This window comes from Lobosporangium transversale (genome assembly GCF_002105155.1).
Source record: "Lobosporangium transversale strain NRRL 3116 chromosome Unknown BCR41scaffold_37, whole genome shotgun sequence".
Classification (NCBI taxonomy): Eukaryota; Fungi; Mortierellomycota; class Mortierellomycetes; order Mortierellales; family Mortierellaceae; genus Lobosporangium; species Lobosporangium transversale.
The window spans coordinates 32,989-53,021 of NW_019029015.1; the positions used below are offsets into that span (position 1 = coordinate 32,989).

Sequence of the window (20,033 nt, forward strand, 5' to 3'; positions counted from 1 at the left end):
GTTAAGATGAAGCTATAGTACAAGTTTATTGATACAGGCGACAAAGAATTTTTGGATGGGGTGTAAAATTATGAATTAAGATTAAGATGTAGATATGGTTCTTTTTTTTTTTTCTTTTTTTTCTCAGTTCACTTGACTTTGAGTTCTTGATAGCAACAGTGCCTCCCGTTCTCCTCTTTCTTCAGAGATGAGTGCCGACGCTGCAACAGCGGCGGGGGTACATGGGGCTGCAGAATGGATTGCTACTTCTTTCTGGCGCTCTGCCTCCTCGTTCTGCTCACTTAATGCTACGCCATTAACACCAAAAAAGCCTGCCAAGACTAGTCCTGCACCAATCCAGTACGCAGCACCTAGTACACGCCCATAGCCCAGTACATCCCCAAGCAACGCCAAGGGAATGGTGAGGGACAGACCAAGCGTAACAACAAGGGGAGAGGTCATGAGCATGCTAAGTAGCCAGAGATAATCAGATCTATAGTCGAGAGAAAATGTAATTAATAAGTTAAACCAAACTGAAATATCGACAAAAAAAACCCCAGATCTCCAAAAAAAAAAAAAAAAAAAAAAAAAAAATCACATACACAAAGGTGCCTACGATGGCATTTACACCAATCATCCAAATGACCTTCGTGTCGCTAGGAAGTTCAAACGGTTCAATCCCTGTCCAGTGGAGGACCCCAAACATAGGCCATAGTAGGACTATGTTGAATAGACCAACAAACCCAAAGAATAGTGACATGTTGACTCGGCTTTCGTTTTGGATCCGGAGTTTGAGTAGTACAGTATAACATCCGTAGAACATGGCGGACATGAGAGCAAGAAAATCTCCGAACAAGGGCGCCGATGGAGAAGTAGGTTTTGCACTGTCCTCAGCAAGACCGGCGGAAGCAGTTTCAAATACTGAAAACATAAAATTATTGGTACCGCTCTCTCCACGATCAGACTCACTGACCAATGCGACTCCTGCCACACTCGCACAAACCGCTATCAACTTGAAGACGCTGAACGTTTCTGTTTTGAGTATAGCACCAATAGCGAGTGTAAAGAATCCAGACATAGATGCCAGGATCGTGGAGCTGGCTACAGTGGTGTACGCTAAGGATGCGTTGGTGGCCCAGTTGGCTGCGAACCAAAGGATACAAAATGTGAAGCTAAGCTCAGCAATCTCATGATAAGTGAGAGGAGGCTCTTCTAATAAAGATGATGTCGAGTGCGCTGATCCTCGTTCTAAGGCAGAGCTGTTAGATGAAGAGCTGCGCGCTGCAGTTGTGTCGATTGATGCTTCCTGACTCATACTTCCGTATGATCTAGGTTAAGTAGATTGAAAGGTGACGGCGCATTAATGAAGATTCAGATCTGTATAGGCAAAAGAAACGCTACACTAAACTACGCGAACACGCCCACGGCATAATACCAATGGGGCACACACATTGGGGGTTGATCACATTGTATTGTTATCCTTGATAGTGAAGATCTGCTTTTGCTCCCTTACTCATTTTTTTTTTCTCATGATAATCATCCGTCCATTGTTCTTTTTGAGTATAAAGTTTAATCAGAGATCCACAGTGACTCTAAAAAATTATATAATATCTTTTTCGTTTTCATCCGCTTACCTTGAGAAAGGAGTAGTCTTGCTTGATGACAATGAAGATCTGCTATTACTGTTGTCACAGATTGCGCGCCAGTGTCGGAACAATGGTCCGACAAGATAAAAGGAGAATGACGCTGTATTCACGTAAGTGACAAAGAACGGCTTGTTGTAATTTTGACCTGCGAAAATATTCTGAAATAGTCATGTGTGAAATGAATTGCATGATTAACAAAAACAGTCATCTTAATAAAAGACATGTGCACGCCGCACATGGACAGTTGTGCACACAAGCGCACACCATAAATACGACAATTGATGGAATCACATTTCTTTTGTCGTATGTACGCACAGAGCGTAGAGAGTATAAAATGATGCACAGACCCAATGGTTTGATTAATCCAGAGAAAAGAAAGGACGAAAAGAGGTAACAATGCCTATGAAGACTTTTATATTATACTTCATCCCTAGTTCCCAAAGCCAGTGGAATGAATATGTGGACGGTAAACTTACATTCATAAGAAAGCTTGATGAGACCCATATACAAACAACCGACAATAACGCTAGGATGCCGACAGTGTAGCGCGTTATCCCTGCTGTTGGTGCCATTGTTGGAAAGATGCAAAAGATTTTGATTAGGGGGTAAATTGAAGAACTGGACTGGTAAAAGAGAAAGAGAATAGTATGGAATCATCACAGTCTTTGTATGTAGTTTCTCTTCCTATGTCTTTTCTATTCCACTCTCTTTCAAAGGGAAAGGCCAGACTAGCTACGAGGCTTCTTTGCAATGAAACCGAAGGCGGATCAGGAGAAGGAGGATGAGGAATGAGCGATGGGAGAATGGACTTTTCTTTTTTTTTTTTTATTATTATTATTAATATCACGTGGTAATAACCGTGTTCCAAAGAGTTGGGGAGAGAAAGGGACGCTTGTTGTTCGGATCTCCTTCTGCTGCCGTCGCCTCCATCGCCAATGAAGTTATTATTACTGATATAATAGTGGCGGTGCCATCTGGTGGGTGAGCTTCTGAGCTCTATGGGGAACGCCTCGTCATTAGCCACCTGCCATAAAGATGACTTGTTAATATACATATACTTTTGTTGGTTCCGCTCCATTTTTTTGTCATAATCACATCAAATAGGCCACCATTCCACGTGTTTTATAATTTCCATATAAAAACAAAATTTCCGTTTATTCAAATCTTTCACCTTTTTCTTTTTAGTCTCCTTCAGCTGTAATGGCTAAATCCAAATCGAAGAAGCGCAATCAAGCATCTACTCATGCATTTCCCGAGAGACCAAGGGACATTCCTAGGCGCAATGCTTCTGTCAAAACATCGAGTGCCTTGACATCACTGGAGAATAATAGCAGCTTTGACTCGAAACATCACTATTCTGATTCATCAACACCCACCCAGCATGCCCCGCTGCCATTACCCTCGCCTTCATTACTGAGTTGCTCTACTTCAGGCTCTGCAGCCTTTTCTATGCCTAGCCCAGTGTTTCCGCCACACACGATGCCTCAAATGCGGCCAAGAATTGGAGAATCGCTGTTCGTATCTCAACGACCATTGACGCAAAATGGAGATCTACAGGGTAAGAATGCGCTATTATCTTACAAACATTTAAAGGCAGAGCATTCATAGACTCATTAACATCATTGATATTTATATTAAAACCTGTTTAGACATCATTCATCCCTCTCCCAGTCCACAGATTCGGATATCATCCCAGCCTGTTATGTTACATCCGAGCCCCACACCATCAAAAATGTCAGTGTCTATAGATATTCCACCACTAGCGACATTATTACGTAAGAAGGAACCAAAGGAGCAATCATCATCGATGGCTACAGAACAACCAGCGTCATCTGTAGCTCCAAAACCTGCAGATAAAAAAAAGGCGTTATCTTATGTAATGCCATCTAATCCGAGTAGCTTATATCCACTCATCCCAAAAGGCGGAAAAGTGCTTCATTGGCAAATTGCGCCAGAGGGCTCAGCTTCACCATGGACTCTATCTTCACCACAAGCCTCACCATTATCAGTATCACCCTCACTTCAGGCTCTTCCTTCTTCATATTCTTCGCCCCAATCACAAGAGCCACAAGAATCGCAAGAATCACGATCGCCCAGTATGCCACTGTCAACGTCGCAGCCTACGATAGAAGACTTGAAAGAGATGGCAGAGTCGACAGATACTACTAAAATGAGTAGAAAGGCTCGTAAACAGCTATACGCGTCACTCGCTGCAGCAGATCTTTCGCGACCAACACCAAAAGACAATTACAACAAATACTTATCGATCCAATTCGCGATCACTATGGTGGGAGATATTCCTATCTTGAAAGATAACAAGGTGGCAAACAGAGCTGCTGGAGAAGCTATCTTCCGAGCAATAGTGCATGTCTTGAGCCGAGATTTTGCATTCATGACGGCAAATATATTTTTCACAGAGTACAAGAGACTTTTTGGTCGCGGGAAAGGTAGCGACATTGAGCCGAATCCACTAGACCATTATTCGTTTGCTGATATTTTGGAAATTAGGGTTTTGAAGACGGTCAGATACTATCGCCTAAAATGGAGTTATTTTGAACAGATCGCAGAAACCCATGGTCTTTCATGCCCAAGAAGCGAAAAAGAAGTTTTTATCAGTGATCTTGGGTCATTGATACCAATATCTCCTCTCAGTCCTATGATTGTCCTTGCCGTTACAGATAAAAATTATGCACGCCTGGTTAGCACATCCGCCCTATTTGGAGAGCTTACTCCGTCTATACTTGATCCAGGTGTTCCTCTACAAGATTTCCAAAGCTATCTACCTGTGTGGTACCCTCATCTTTACCTTTCTGAAAAGCTATCTGAGCTCATGGCCACTACTACACCAGTAGATCAGTCCATGATCAATTTGAACGCGATATCACAAGCCAACATAACGAGACAGAGTTTTTTAACATTGATCAATATTGCTGCTGGGACAGGAATGAATGCTAAAAAGGCCAGGAAAATGCTTGGTCGCCATGGCGCGCGTGTTTTAGGACCAACAGAGGCGACACGTCTAGAGAGTCGGACACGTACGATGATGGTAAGTCCTGTGGTATCCACCATGTGTAATGATTCGCTAGGCACAAGCAGGCCTCCTCCAGCCATAGCCATATCCGCAGCTACTAGTATTCCTTCATCCCCTGACGGTACTTGGACCTTCACTACTGAAATGGATGTGGACCGGCCTTCTGTTCCTCATATTGAAGCAGTAAGTGCTAATACACAATCCAAACAGCTGCAGAGGTTACTTGTGAACGCCGCACAAGAATCAACTACATTGATACAGGGCAGCCCTCTAGCGAAAGGAATGTTGACGGATGAGAAGGAGGAAGCAAAGATGTCTGAGGTTTGCGCGCAGACTAATGAACTTACACTGAGGCCATTACAGGTATCTCCTGCTTCTGCTGCTACAGATCCAGATGGTCCTGGTTACCTCCTTCCTTCAGCCGACTTCTCACTGCCTCGTCCGATTCTTCCTCAGCTCCCTGGGCGTCCTGCACCATATGAGCAAAAGAGACCGTGGGAGCCTCCTAAAGTGCCTCGTGAGACGATTCTGGCCACTCAGAAGGAGGCGTTGGACAAAATAATTGACTACATCTGGACTCTTTCTATCCAACCTGAAGAAAGGTCAAGAGCATAATGTGAATGAGTATAGTATATTACAATATCTATATAATCGATACGCGCACGCAGATGCCAATGTAAATAAAAAAAGGCCAAGTTCAATGAGTGGAAATGGCATGTAGGCAGTAATTTCCGCCAATGTAAAACTTAACTGGTGTATGATGTAGTGTATAGCCCTACCAGTGATGGGATAAATCACAAAATGTTGGCAGATACACTGGCCTACTCTTGGTTCCTGGCGAAAAGGTTAAAAGTTTATTTCCCAAGTGACCACATGGTGTGTTTATCATTCATAATCAGTCTCGCTGACTTTTTCTTCCTCCTCCTCCTCCTCCTCCTCTTCCTCCTCTTCCTGCTCTTCCTCCTCTTCCTCCTCTTCCTCCTCTTCCTCCTCTTCCTCCTCTTCCTCCTCTTCCTCCTCTCTCTCTTCTCCCTCTTCATCCTCCTCGTCCTCTACTTCGTTACTATATCCCGTTGTCAGAGCATCGATAAGTTCCTCGGTCGTCATGCTCACAAAGTTGTGATCCTCAGGATAGGAGCTATTTTGAAGCCGCGACATCCACCAATTATCTTCCTCATCATCATCATTGCCACTAATATTATCGTTTTCAACTTCCCCGATCTGTGTCCGAGCAGCATCTGTCCCTGACGGGTCTTTGGAAGGCCTCTCACCACTATCGTTGTCTTGAGAGGCTCTAAGCTCATTAAAATCATTACGTCTCACCTTCTTTCGAGGCCTAAATGTATCCTCCTGATGCTCTTGACGATGCGATCTGCGGGATGGCCGACTCATCGAGGAAGCGACCTCAATTTTATTATAATGATGTCTTTCACTGGATCTTTGCAAAGGTGAGTGAGTACAGCTGAAGCTTTTCAGTTTAGTATTGGAGGTATTGATACGAGGTCGACTTCTAGCAGATCCGGAACCGGAACCCAGATTGTAGGTGCGAATATTTCCCGTGAATGTCAGTAATGACATTTGAGAATGAGAGTTATCCCCGTCACTACCGTCGCTGCCTCCACCAATATTGTCCTCATCTTCATCATCATCATTATCATGGTAAAAGTTTGTCTCATCTTCGATCTCGCTACCATAGCCGTCTCCATCTCCTTCTTCGTCTCCTAGATTACCATTGGTTTTGATGTCCGTTAAGTTCTTGCGTTTAAAGCTATTGCAATCCATTCCATATTTGGGAGAGACAAACTTCGGCCTTGCCTTGGCGACCGTTATATATTTTTTATCGCTGTAGCCCTTGAGCCGAACGCGACGGTCCGGTATATATTGCTGCAAAGGTCGAGACGCCTTTAATCTATAGCGGGTAAAAGCATTGTGATCATCAAAGGTCCGTGTTGTAGAAAGTTGCGATGCTCGGAGCCGAGAGAGTAATGGTGATAATGAAGATGATGATGAAGGCGCTATTGTCCATCTTGATAAGAGAGTAGGCGCGACCCTTGCACGTGGATGACAGGTTGCATGAAGGAATCGACGTCGATAAGCGTTTAACGCCTGCTGGAGTAGTAAACGTCTCCCGCCTAGGACAGCTTGATTAAGAGAGCACTTGGGAGGTTCCAATTAATGATAACAGCAAACCAGAGATAACGAAAGTAACAAAATCAACTCATGAGTGGAGCTTCTTTTTACTAAATCTTACCGGCCGTACAGTCATAGTTCAATTTTTTTTTTTTTTTTTTTTAAAATGTCTTTCTTACCAGCTTCCAGCCAAGCTCGTTTAAATAAGATTCTTCTGCTTGTCTAGCATTGGACACTTTCCACTGTTGCGATCCAGACAAGCCGCCATTATCATTCTCGTTTTCATCTTCGTCTTCATTCTCATCTTTGTTATTATTATTACGTCTATTCTTCCTAGTGTTCCCAGATTTTTGACTATCATCTGAAAATGACCGAGGGAATACAGCGTTGGCTCTTTTGAATTCCAAAGACAGTTCGTCTACTTGGACCTGTTCAATCCCATAATGCAGGACATGGACTTTTTGAAATCGGCCATCAAAAAACCCATCAAATTCCAGATAGTAATCTAGATCTGCGGTGGTGACAGTGTATGGAGGCACATGCTTGAAATATCCGAGATTAGGAAGGTTTTGTTGTGGAAGTGTTGGCGAAACAAGGATGGTCTTTGGTGAAGGCAGTAATGAGGAAGGTTCCTCCGCCGTGTCGCTTCTTGAAGTGGTATCCATAGTAACCTGCCGTTCCTCCTGAGGTAGCAGAGACGGTACCAAGAGTGGCCGCCATTGCAGAGCGCGTTGTGCTGCTGAAGGCGGATGAAATTCTGGAGAGGATTGGGGCTGCTCCCGCTGCGGACCAACCCTTGCAAGCCCCTGCGCCAAGTCTAGACCTTGCTCTGACGCCTGTTTCCATGTTTTTTCCTGGTGCTGATATTGATGCTGATATTGGTACTGGTTCGGAAGGCTTCCTTGCGAGGCTATGATTGTATCCATTGCCAGTCGAAGGTTCTTCTCACGCCTACGGGCCCTTCGAGACCTCTGTTTCACAGTCGCATTCCGCAAGCTATTTACGGCTTGTTGTAAAAGACCTTTTTTGCCAGCCAACACTTGTGGATTCAGATATGCCAGTTTCCACCCTTGCTCGTTACATTCACGCTCAAAATCTCGGCGGGCCTTTGCACCTTTATAACAATTCTCAGGCCCATTTGCGTTTACATAAATACAGTTGAGGGATCGAAAGTCCGCAGGAGTATCCATGACGGTAATATCCTGAATGGAATCAATGTCAGCACGAATTTTGCACAAAGTTCGAGAAGTTCTCGTGTTGTAGGCGAATGTGAGCCAGGGTACTCCATCCTCAGCCAGTTTGATTAAGGGCGCAGTAGGTAGCAATGTGACAGCCTCTTCTGAAGCAGAAGTCATGACAGACATAAAGTGACGCATAGCAGGCATGGTCGTGCGTGGTAGAGATGGCGGTCGTTGTCGCTGTAGTTGCTGTGATGATGAAACAAGAAGTGATTGCTGAGACGCCTGTGCAGAACCGGAAGGCTCCGGTTGGATAGAAGTATCATAATCTTGTAGCTGCTGCGGAGGGAGCTGCAATTGACTTTGTTGTTGCTGCTGCTGCTGCTGTTGATATGGTGAATGTTGTTGATGTCGCTGCTTATGCCACTTGATATGTTGTAAGGTCTCCTCTATGCTTGATATTTGCTCAAATGAAAGAGTACATGAGAGCTTATTGATTGTGTCCATGATGATAGGCTGCAGTTCCTGCGTCGAATCCGCTACTCTTCCTCCCCCTCCTTCTTCTTCTCTTCCCATTCCTCCAGGTGCCAGAGAGGATGCAGCCTGACTAGGTTTCTTTGTAACCAATAGGAAATATGTCCAGTGTATTTACGTTTATAGTCAATATAGTCTCATAGCTTCAATATAATACAGAACAACTTTCTATTATTCAACTTAGACGCACCTCAGTTGGAGAATCTGCCATTGAGTTACTTGAAGTTGATGTGTTGTTGAAGTCGAGATCATTCCATTGGTACGATGTAAAGAAAATAAATTTTTTACGAACTTTAGTAAATAGCAAATACTAAATACTAAAAAATTTTATTCAACAGTCAATGCGCATCTGATAAAAAAAGAGGGGACACTGTCGTTTAGGCACAGCCTCCTTTTAGAAACAAATATTAAAAACATTTATGCTGATATATAATGTAGTTTGTCCTTCCTGTTTCAGTTTCGTCGTTGTCAATAGATTGCATAAAGCAAACAGACCTATTTGAACAAATGCACGGCTCCTATAAACTGTGCAAAAGTACATGTTGATGTATTGTACCGAATGTTCTTCTACTTTAGAGGACTTTGGGTACTAAAAAAAAAAAAAGTCGACACAACAAATAATGGAAGGATAAGGGCAAAACTTGAATGGTGTTCGTTCGAAAGATCTTATGTTTGTCAGTTTAAGATGATGAGAAGCAATGTTTTCATCTTTTTTCTTTTTTGCTATTGTTCTTTGCTTTTTTGTTTTGTGTTTTTTTTCTTTTTCTTTTTCTTACTCTTTGTTTTTGTTTTGAAAAAAAAGTATCTCTAAAGCACAGTAATTTTAAAAAATTAGTAGACGCGTTTTTTTTAAATAAAAAAAAAATAAAAAAAAAATAAAAAATAAAAAAAAATAAAGTAAAGACACAAACAACGGGCACATGTACTATTTATCACTTATAAACGGTCGTTATAAGCTTATAAAAGCAAAAGAAGAAAAGTTGATCAAGTTGAATTTATGTGTATGTGTTAAAAAAAGAAAAAAAGAAAGGAAAAAAAAAAAAAAAAAAGGTTGTTCTAAAACTATTATTATTATTATTATTATTATTATTATTATTATTATTATTAAACAAGGAAATTTTCCTTACTGTAAGAGCACATGTAGCACCAACAGTTGACTGGATGTAAACGTAAAAATGTTAATCAAAATTTTCTTTTTTTTATTATACGTTTTTTTTCTCATGACTATGAAAAAACTCTGTTGATTAATCAACAAGGGGATTGAGCCCAAATCATTAGGCTCTTAAAAGGGATTGGGCGGAACTAAGTGATAACTTTTGATATATACGAGAGATGAGAGAGTGAGAAAAAAAAACTAAGCCGAGGTCCTGCGGCCTTGAATTTAAGGGCAGTTCTGGGCGGTGACGGTGGCTTGCTGGCAGAAGAGGACGTGACCGTTGCCGTTGGTAGCGGAGACCTGGAGGACGACGGGGATACCAGTGGGGGCAGTGGACTTTACCAAGATGCAGGCCTTGACCGAGGTAACGCTGGTGGCAACGGGGCAAGGGGTGCCATTGGCAGCCAAGACAGTGCAGAGGTCGTGAGCATCGGTGTAGACGATGCGGTTGAGGTACTTGCCAACGATGTTCAACTTGGCACCCTGGGTAACAGGGGCAGAGAGGGATCCGGTAACGGTGGCGCAAACCTCCTTACCAACGCAGAGAGGGTAAGGGTTGAGGACAAGGCTAGAGACGGTCATGTCAGTGGCACCAGTAGCGCAGTTGGTGAATTGGGGCGACTGAGCCGAGGCAACAGCGGCGAGGAGGAGGGCAGAGACGGCAGAGATGAACTTCATGTTGAAAGGTTTTTTTTTTGTTGGAGTGGTTGTTGTTGAGATTGCTTGGATTGGAGAGTTGAGGAGTGAAGAACAAAAAAGGGGATGAAAGTGATCTGCTTTTATACGAAATCAGGAATAAGAAGGAGCCGTTGAGAATGAAGTTCTACTAATGCGCTCATGCGCTAGAGGTAGTTGTTGTGAATTGTACAGGTTGGTGGCACACAAAATAATTGTCCTTACATGTGCTTGTGTTATAGGTATAATGGGCGCAGGATAGAGTGTGTGCACATATCCTCTATACACGGTATAGTACAAGGTACAGGAACACAAACAAACAATTAAAGAAAACAATAATAAAAAAACAAACAGCGACATGTGGCGTCAGTCTTCAATAGACGGACAAGCATGCAACGATTCTTACATCCATTAAACAAAAACGCTGCAACACGTACAAACATCTACGCTTACAGTTCTACGGTTCGGCCTGATTGAGACCTAACAAAGTTCGTGCTCACCTGTATCCATTTGATAAGAATTGGAAGACAAAAGAATGGGATGAAAGAAGTGAGACTGAGACGCGTGTGTAATGAAGTATGCTAGCCTGAAAGACATTCTATTAGAAGATTTAGTCCTCTTCACATAGTGAAGACTTCACCCTTGAGATGGTCTGGATTAGTATAAAAGACTCGAATGACATGGCTATAATCTACTCTTTACATGAGTTTGAATGGAAGAAAATGAAGTCTACTCTCCACAGAAATAAAATAATAAATAAAAATAAAAATAAAAATAAAAATAAAAATAAAAATAAAAAAAATAAAAAAAAAAAAGCACCAACATCAACAACGAGTCAGGAGAGTGGCAGAAGGAAACAAGACTTTTGGTTAATGGATTACAAATGAGTTATCGTCTTTCAGGGCCTAGATCGCAATGGAATGAAAACAGAATGTCTGAAAAACAAAAGAACATTGGTGATGACGCGCGAATATCCGAGGTGCACCCTAGGATGGATGTGCTGCTATGTTTTCTTGTTTCCCACAACATCAGCAGGGCCAAAGGAGGGGTGTAGGAAATGCCGCTGAGACATAGTTTGTCATACGATTTTGAAGGAATTGCTCTTGTCAGTAAATGTTTTTTTGTGTTTGCGTATGTCATGTTGTGCTATATTAACTTGTGGTTGTGTTATGTTGCTTTGTATATGTAAAGAAAGGGAGAGAAGAAATTAAAGTTGAGACGAAAAATGAACGCGCTTTGGGGACTTTCTGTAATAAAATTGTCTACTGTTGGCGAAGGAGAAAGTAAAAGGCGAAGGCCATTGTGATGAAACCCTCTTTCAAGAACATAAACACATTCGCGTAAGCAGGTATGCACGATGGCCATAAGGAAGCGGGAACATGTCAACAAAAAACGCCCGAAAATCAGGAATGCTCATTGCTCTCTTTTTTTTGCCTTCAAAACTTGTGAGTAAACTATAACTCCTCCACACACCTAGTGAAGGTCGATTGTAATGTATGCGCTTCCCATCCTCTCTTTTCTAATACAAGCGAGTTATGAGGTTTCTTATTATTATTGTTTCCACTATCAATCAAAAGTACTGTAGTAAAAGCAAACTCTTATCGTATGGGCTATAGTCAAACCCAGTGGAGACGATTAAAATATGAAAAAAGGGTTACATGTACAGAATACATTGGGTTAGAGTTATTAATGGAGTTAGTAATGAAATCGACGGCGCTTCACTGAAACTTTGAGTACGCACCAATGCCCTCTCTCTTTCTGTTTATTCATGGGTCCTTCTATACCGATGTTATCCAAAATATATGGCTCTGTCTTTTTTGCTTTTGTTTGTTTGTTTGTTTGTTTGTTATTGGCTGGGTATATTTTCGCCTTCTCCCACATTGCATGAGCATGCAAAAAGTGGAGGATCTTGTGGAGGAGCAAGGATTCCCTCTGTTCTTCATAACGTTTGTGTTACAGTGCACAAACATCCTTTTTTTTTTTTTTCTATTATTCTTGTGACGGATTCCCATCCTTGGATATCCATCCCCAAATGGGTTCATTCATTAGAGCATCTGTTTTGTTCTTTTTTTTTTTTTTTTTTTACAAGCACCTGATGTTTCCTTGTAAATATGCTTACAATTATTTATTTATTAGTTGCTTCTTTATTTTATTTTTTTTCGTTGTAACATTTTATACGTATTTAGACAGGACTAAACATACAATTACTAGAGAGCATAACAGCCAATCTGACACCCTGACAACAGCTTTTTTTTTTTTTTTTTTTTAAAAAAAAAAAAAAAAAAAAAAAAAAAAAACATGGAATATGAGAGAACAATACAAAATAAACCAAAACAAAAAAGATTACGTGGTGTGTATAGGAAATTTACTGTTGTTGCACCAATGAGCAGAAAATATTAAGCAAGTCGAAATAAACAACGCTTCTAGTGTAAGTCATGACAAATATAAATGTAATCTCACAGTTAAACAAAAAAGAATGGCTATGATCATTGTTCTACTATGTCTTCTTGGTAAACATGCCCACAAACAATTCGATATCCTTCACATGCTATCCAGGATATATGCTCCCTGCAAACGTTCAGGAAAGAAGAGCAGGCTGTGCCATCGGAGGGAAAGCACTTGTTTTCAATATTTATCCTTCAGGGTTGTTGTTTTGTGTGAGGTTCAGTTTGATGCATGACTAAGAGCTGTAGAGGTGCGTAGAAAACTCTAGAGGCTCAGCACAATACATGGTGGCCTTCGAGTTTGAAAGCCTTGGATGGAGTATTGCCTAGGAGTATATCTCAAAAAAAGGAAAAAACGACGCGTCTCAAAAAACAAAACAAAAATTCCTGGGACCCCCCCTCCCCAAAAAAAAATATTAATCCTAAACACCTTTCTCTATTTCTCAGAGCTGTATGGCCTATTTTTTTTTTTTTTTTTGGATATGCTTCAAGGATCTCATCATATGCTACTCGGGATGATACTCCTATTTATTCAGTCGATCAGACCTTTTTTTTGTACATTAAAAGAGTAAGAAATAGAATATGCTAGAAAAATTGCTACATCTAATATAAAATCCCAAAAAGGCGATCTTTTATAATCATCAAAAAAAAAAAGAGAAGTTTGCAAGTATATACTTCGAGAGCAATTGCTGTAAGGTGCACATGCAAAGGTTAGAGATTTGACGCAGGACCAAACGAAGGAGAATTCGTCCATTTAAACGTGGGGAGATGGGCAGGGCTGAGGACACATGCTCATCAACTTGGAGGCTCACACTTCTTACTGTGGCGTCGCACAGTTGAGGAGGCTCTTTGAGTACAAATGATGTCGAATAAAAAAAACGACATGGATGAATTATCGAATCAGTCATGAAATAGACTCCATCATCGTTCGTTTATTGATTAAAGAATATATGAATAAAAATGGTTGACAATGTTGCTGTAGGTTAGAGCTATCCCTTGATCCGTTACAAGTCAAAGATTCATGGGCCAAGGATTGGGTGCATCCCATTGCTGCAAAGCATGCAGCATCTGACAACGAATTTTGTCGTTGCATGAGGGTGTACGTACGTTGTTCAGTAAATCTCAGCCTAATAAACTGTGTTAAAGAAAATATGAATATCGACATATTATTTTACACCTCCATACTGCTTGTTAATGTATGTAGTGTTACGGCCTTTATTATGATTAGTATTGTTGAATGAATTAGTACGCTGGGTATTTCCTGCAAGGGGAGTGATCAGACATCGGAGGATCAGAAAAGTAACGACGCTATTGACGCTTGCTACCATCAGCCAGTCATTTATTTGAGACACTTTTTGATACCCAGACTATATCGATGACCAAATCAATCGAGTATATCTAATAATGGCTCACAGCTATCAGTTGTTGTTTTTTTTTTTTTTTTTTTTTATAACTATCCATGTTTAATGACGTGTGCTTAGACGTTTCGGCCGAGAGGATATTTTTGTGGTAGGCGTCTGAACGAGGAGGTTATTATCAGATGTCGACGACAGTACTCGTGGAATTGAAGTTGATTTATGTGACTCAATTAGAACGATGTTAGGTCGTTTCGCCTTGAGGTATATAGTTGCATTACATAAACAACTCTCAGATATGGAGCGGCTATAGATATACAGGGGCCCTGTATATAGGCCTATTCCTCCAGAAGTATGTAAGATACTGGCTTCAATGATGCGGCTAATGTTTATTTCATGTATTTAAGTATTCTAGCATTGGGATTTTCCTCAAGCCGTGGCCCTTAGTTCAGTGGCGCCAATACTTCAACCATCAACGAGGACAAATCATTGCTCTCAAAGAATGCTTTCGGTATACTCATCACGCTCTCATGGAAATCTACAATTGCCACCAAGAAATGATCGCCAATGTAATGCCTTTATCGTAGCTTGCGTGCATTCTCGCTTAGCAAGGCTTACTACTGATACTTTGTACGGCCTTTTCGAACATTCTGAGACGTCTTGATACGCCATGGCAATCTCTTATACATCTTTTAGGTATACTAAACTAGCATTTTATTTACGATTCTTGCCGAGCTCCAGAGCGTTGTCCTCTATGAATTTGCTATGTCAGCCAAAGGTTCAGTGAAGTAATTCTGTTTGGGTTTAAGTAATCAAGCGAATTTCAGGGTCTCTTGGTTATTGAATTAACATCAGAGCACGGTCAAAATGAAGTATTTGAATTTTGTGACAAATACTGGCAACGTCGGGTGTTGGTGAATCAGAGGACAGTGATCCAAGCCATACTCTGGTCTCCGTGGCGCTCAGTCTCTCTTCTCGGGCGATGCGAAAGGGGGATACCCATAAGAATTGTTTATGACTTTTATTAATGGTTCCAGTAGTAATTGGCAGTGTAAGCTAATACATTATTCTAATGTATCACTCAAATGTCATCTCTATTATTGTTTGTAGCCTCTCAAAATACTCCCGACCATTAAACATATGCACCGTACGATCCCTCCAAGGAATTCCTTGGGCAACTGGAGGAAGAACGACATAATTCTGATTCTGTTGTCGGAAGGCAAGGCATGCTTTATTATTCGTTAATGATTACGCAGAAGTCTCTGAAAAGCGCACGGTAGTCGAGCAGAATGGCACAGTTCAAACATGCATTGGTGCGCATCAGAGGATTTCTCCTGGTATTGTTTGGACTTCACCTTCCACATCCCTTCGGCCAGCGCACATGCTAAAGAGCACACATGCATCCCATCTCTATTAGATAAGCTCAGGGCAATACGTGGAGGTTAATTGCTTGTCCTTCATCGTTGAAAAATATTTTCAGATAGATTGTAAACAGTAAAAAAAGTAAGTGAGAATAAGATGTGGGTCCACACACCACACCCATGGAGTATTTATTCATTTTCTGGTAGAGGGACTTGTACCAGGTAACTATGTATCTATCTATAAGACAGTATGGGTTCTCATGTCAAAGATTTGTCGCATCTTAGTGTGACGCGTTATTGCCACTAGTTTCTACTGCTAGTTTTTTTTATCGTACTATTTCAGTTGAAATTTCTCTAGTGTGTTTTTTAAGATCTTTCCTAGTTTTTTAGCCGGACCATTATTATATTGCATATTGAAATATGCAACAATCGTTTAAAAAAAATAAAAATGAGAAAGAGAAGTCATTAAAGTAGAGTATTCCCTACCGCCTGTGAGGTATCGAATGAGCGACAGTGAGCATTACTAGATGTGCCTCTGACCCGTGGCTGAAAGCCCGTATCCGTATGAATGCATAAACATCCCACTCTCACAGGCACAGTAAGTGCAATAAACCAAAGTAATTACATGTAAAATAAATGTACTGATGCGCGGCATGCCTTTAATGTTTTCCTAGCATGTGCTGACGTAGTTGCTTACTTTTTAAAGAAAGAAGGATGACCAGTGAGAGACCTCGCAATGTCATCTACCACTGGAGCCTTGCAGGTTCTTTATTGCATTCAACTAGCGCGAGCCGTTTACAATTAGGATACAGCGCTGTCAGTGGTAAAGCACAGCTAACTAAGCTGAAGGAAGTAATTGTCTGTGTTGCAAATTTCACAGTATGCAATATAATGATGGCCTGGCTAGGGAAATTCCCAATCAAAATTAATACGCTAAAAAAAATTAGCAGTAGAAATTAGTGTCGATAACGCGTCGCACAAAGACGCGATAAATCTTTGACATGTGGGTTTTTGAATGAAACCCATGTTGTCTTATAGATAGATACGTAGTTGCCTGGTACAAGCCCCTTCTACCAGAAAATGAATAAGTACCCCATAGGTGTGGTGTGTGGACCCACATCTTATTCTCACTTACTTTTTCTACTGTTACTATCTATCCGCAAAATATTTTTCATTTTTTTTAAAGTGAAGGTTTGAACACATTTCCACATCCATTCCATAAAAGACACTCTTTCATAATGAACCCCAACATTGCATCTGATAACCTCAAAACCGTTCTTATTGGTACTCATGCCAATAACGATGTCCCTCCTGCTACCCCTGTTGACCTGCAAGATGTTCCGCTCAACTCGTCTACTATTCCCCAAAGAGAACATTTTCAAGATATAGATATTGATGTTGTAACGGAGGACCCTCTCTCCACGTTCGCGAATACTCGAAGCAACGAACAAATCTTAAAGGACATGAATGAAAAGCGTCGTGAGTTAATTACTCGAAAAGCTTACCTGGCCCGTCTGGTTGCTCAACAAGGTTCAGAAACTGTCGATGGAAACATCGAAGAAACTCTAAAAACGTAACCCAAGAACTTAGAGCGCTTGAGAGGAGAGCCGAAGACTTCCTGAATTCCGTGCAAGAGGTGGAGTCACTGGCAACCCCACTCCATCTAAAAGTCAAAGAACTTACTGAGGACCAAAAGACTTAAGAAAAATGTGCACTGACCGAACAAGAAAGGACGTCTCAATTTTACAAACTCTTGGAAAAAGGACGTGGTGCACATGAGACGTACCATCAATTCGCTATGCGACTTGATAGGGATGTCCGTGTTTATGGAGTTCGTGATGATAACGACATGGTCATCTCGATGCTCCAGGCAACCATGAATAACCATACATTGCACATCATGATGGCAATGCTACAAAATTACAAAAAGCAATACATCACATCATTCACCCACATATCGGACTTCATAAAAATTTTGGGTGATCTCCAGGGTCCACGAAACCTAACAACACCGGTGTTCTCTGATGCAACCGAGGAAAAACCTCGTCAGACCGGTTCCATGAGGTATGCTCGAAATAAATCAAGGCATAATCCCATGAACAAACCCGCCCCAAGTGATGAATCGAACAACAAACGATTCTTTGACTGTCAGCAGTGTGGAAGAAACACTACACACAACACAAAAGGGCATAAACAATGCTCTAAATGCAAAACAAGAGGTCACGTAGCCTCAGAATGTACACGAAGAACTGGTGAGTGTCCCAATCAACCTGCAATCAGCTCGTTGGCAATCAAAGCCCCTAGCTTACATAATGAACCATGGCCATGTTTTTCCTTTTCTTCGCAGCTAACATTCGGAACGAGCCTTGTAATGAAAAACAAAAATCAGTACAATATTAAAAGCATACCTAAATCATTTAATAAACTATTTGCGTTATCTAAATGTGTAAATATTTACGCCAGACCGTCATGATATCCCCAAGATGTTGTTTGGTACTCAATCGAGGATTGCTATGGAAACAATAGACGCAGAAGAACTACTATTGCATGATCAATATATCACCTCTGAGCTACGCCGGTCATTGTACTCTATCATATCGCAATTTCATCTTTATCAATGTCGAATGCCACTCTGAATAATGATACCCATACCTAGGCTCGTCACCCATACATACCTTGGCCAAGCATCTGCAAGAGCAAGCCATCCAATTGCCTTTTTAGGCACGGCTGCCCTGCAGCACGTGTGCACACACATGCGCTTCGTCCGCAGGAGCCTACCTCTTTTATGTATGCGTTTCTAAAATATGTATGGGTGAATGTGCAATATGTGCAACAATATGTGCAATGTAATTTGCTCTGAACTATTATTACCATGCAAAAACGCTCTGTGCAATGAATGACAAGGCGTGTCTTTTTGGGTACACTTCTCGGGGAGAGAGAAGGGTGACAGGGTTCCCCCTGTTCCGCCTTCGCCTCTTTTATCTCTCTCTCTCTCTCTCTCTCTCAATCTTTTTTTTTTTTTTTTTTTTTTTTGTCTCTTCTTCTTTCACAATTCCACATTTCGCCATTACCATTTACCTTTTACTTAAAGCCCCTTACATCATAATTATTCAGACATGAGTGCAGAGGATCAGACCGCTCCAGAGACCCAGGTATTCTAACTAGCACAGAAGCATTCTTTCTTTCTTTTCTTTTTTCTTTTTATTATTATTATTATTATTATTATTATTAGAAAAAAAAAGAAAAAAGACGCAAGAACAGGTTGAGCGAGAGCAGAGTAGTCAACAGGCTTCTGTTCGATGGAGAATTGATGACGAGTAATAACACGAAACCTATACGTTTTTTTTTTTTTTTTTTTCGTCTAGAAGATCGAACACGATGCAACTGTTGATAAGCTTGAGATCAATTTACAGGGTTTAAACATTCTCGAAAAGACTGATCTTGCTGCAGAACTAGAAACCGTAAAGGATCGTTTGGAAGCTATTGAAAAGTATATATATACACAGAAGTTTTTTTTTGAAGGAAAAAAAAAAAGAAGCATTACACATTAGCTTACTTTTTTTTTTTCATATTGAATTTAGGGAGGAACGAATTGGTGCTGATCCTGAAAAAGTTGCCCTCGAGGAGGTAAAAAAAAAAAAAAAAAAAAGTTTATTAATTGGTACACCAAAAAAAAGGAGTAATTTCTTTATTCACTCATACCCTCTTTCGAACAACCAAACAGCTTCAAAAATCAACCGAGGAATTGATCTCGATCCGCAAGCAATTGAGCGAGAAGCAGGCAGAATTGGATGCACTAGATGAATCAGACAACGATCGGTAACTACCGAGAATATGAATAGCCTTTTTAATTTTTTATTTTTATACATCCTCAGTCTCCGCATTCCTGCTATATCTAAACGTTACAAGTATCATTGTAATTATTATTATCTATCATTTTGTCCTTTTAGATCCGATGTTTCGGCCGAAGTAGAGCGCTTGAAAAAAGAGGTGGACGAAAAAGAACACCATTGGAATGCTACAAAGGAAGTTTGGCGTCGTGAGTTTGGCCCAATCGTAGACAGTAACTCTTCATTGAGTACTGGAATCAATGGTAAACTATTTTATTTTTTATTTTTTTTATTTTTTTATTTGATTAGAGAGAAGAGAGAAGGATAGCTTATTCCGTTTTCAACTTGTTTTTACTCATAATCTAATTCTTTCCTTTCAATATTCTCTAGCTGCCAATCAACATGACATCAAAAGGCTTCAGGAGCAGATCGCAAGTCTTCAGAAGCAGCTGGATGAAGTTTCATTGCGTAGAAAGCAAATGGTTGCTGATGCAGAAGAACAGCATCGGAGATTAGTTGAGCAGGATGACTCCATAGATGATAATAAGAATGAAGAGTAAAAAAACTGGTTGTCACAGGAAGCTTTTTACTTTTTTTATTTATACAAACATTATTATTTTATTATTAAATCCAACAGACTTTTTGACAGACAATTCGATGTGATCTCGTGGTGTGTTGACTGGCTGCCATGAGTGTATTGCTATCAATGCTTCA

At 40.8% G+C, this 20,033-nt stretch overlaps 6 protein-coding genes across 6 annotated transcripts; 3 read left to right on the forward strand and 3 right to left on the reverse strand.

Annotated features, from left to right (window-relative positions):
• Positions 1 to 10: 10 nt before the first annotated feature.
• BCR41DRAFT_144592 (hypothetical protein) lies at positions 11 to 1,451 on the reverse strand. Its single transcript, XM_022019557.1, has 2 exons — positions 582 to 1,451; positions 11 to 472 (listed from the first exon to the last, which is right to left on the reverse strand). Exons 1-2 carry the CDS (start codon positions 1,292 to 1,294, stop codon positions 124 to 126), a joined length of 1,062 nt encoding a protein of 353 aa, XP_021878389.1. The 5' UTR covers positions 1,295 to 1,451; the 3' UTR covers positions 11 to 123.
• A 1,358-nt stretch (positions 1,452 to 2,809) lies between these two features.
• On the forward strand, positions 2,810 to 5,346 carry BCR41DRAFT_424436 (hypothetical protein). The gene is made up of 2 exons (XM_022030429.1): positions 2,810 to 3,183; positions 3,275 to 5,346. The coding sequence occupies exons 1-2, from the start codon at positions 2,826 to 2,828 to the stop codon at positions 5,269 to 5,271; spliced, it is 2,355 nt and encodes a 784-aa protein (XP_021878390.1). The 5' UTR covers positions 2,810 to 2,825; the 3' UTR covers positions 5,272 to 5,346.
• Positions 5,347 to 5,541: 195 nt separating this feature from the next.
• Positions 5,542 to 8,709, reverse strand: BCR41DRAFT_399143 (hypothetical protein; the record flags this gene model as incomplete). Its single annotated transcript, XM_022029028.1, has 3 exons — positions 5,542 to 6,813; positions 6,966 to 8,579; positions 8,689 to 8,709. The coding sequence occupies 3 exons, from the start codon at positions 8,707 to 8,709 to the stop codon at positions 5,542 to 5,544; spliced, it is 2,907 nt and encodes a 968-aa protein (XP_021878391.1).
• Positions 8,710 to 9,706: 997 nt separating this feature from the next.
• BCR41DRAFT_359244 (hypothetical protein) lies at positions 9,707 to 10,391 on the reverse strand. Its single transcript, XM_022025184.1, has one exon. It carries the CDS (start codon positions 10,330 to 10,332, stop codon positions 9,880 to 9,882), a length of 453 nt encoding a protein of 150 aa, XP_021878392.1. The 5' UTR covers positions 10,333 to 10,391; the 3' UTR covers positions 9,707 to 9,879.
• A 6,336-nt stretch (positions 10,392 to 16,727) lies between these two features.
• On the forward strand, positions 16,728 to 17,066 carry BCR41DRAFT_373176 (hypothetical protein; the record flags this gene model as incomplete). The annotated part of the gene is made up of 1 exon (XM_022026743.1): positions 16,728 to 17,066. One exon carries the CDS (start codon positions 16,728 to 16,730, stop codon positions 17,064 to 17,066), a length of 339 nt encoding a protein of 112 aa, XP_021878393.1.
• A 1,448-nt stretch (positions 17,067 to 18,514) lies between these two features.
• BCR41DRAFT_359246 (hypothetical protein) lies at positions 18,515 to 19,967 on the forward strand. Its single transcript, XM_022025185.1, has 6 exons — positions 18,515 to 18,641; positions 18,855 to 18,979; positions 19,071 to 19,116; positions 19,214 to 19,308; positions 19,440 to 19,582; positions 19,710 to 19,967. The coding sequence occupies exons 1-6, from the start codon at positions 18,606 to 18,608 to the stop codon at positions 19,877 to 19,879; spliced, it is 615 nt and encodes a 204-aa protein (XP_021878394.1). The 5' UTR covers positions 18,515 to 18,605; the 3' UTR covers positions 19,880 to 19,967.
• The last annotated feature ends 66 nt before the right edge of the window (positions 19,968 to 20,033 follow it).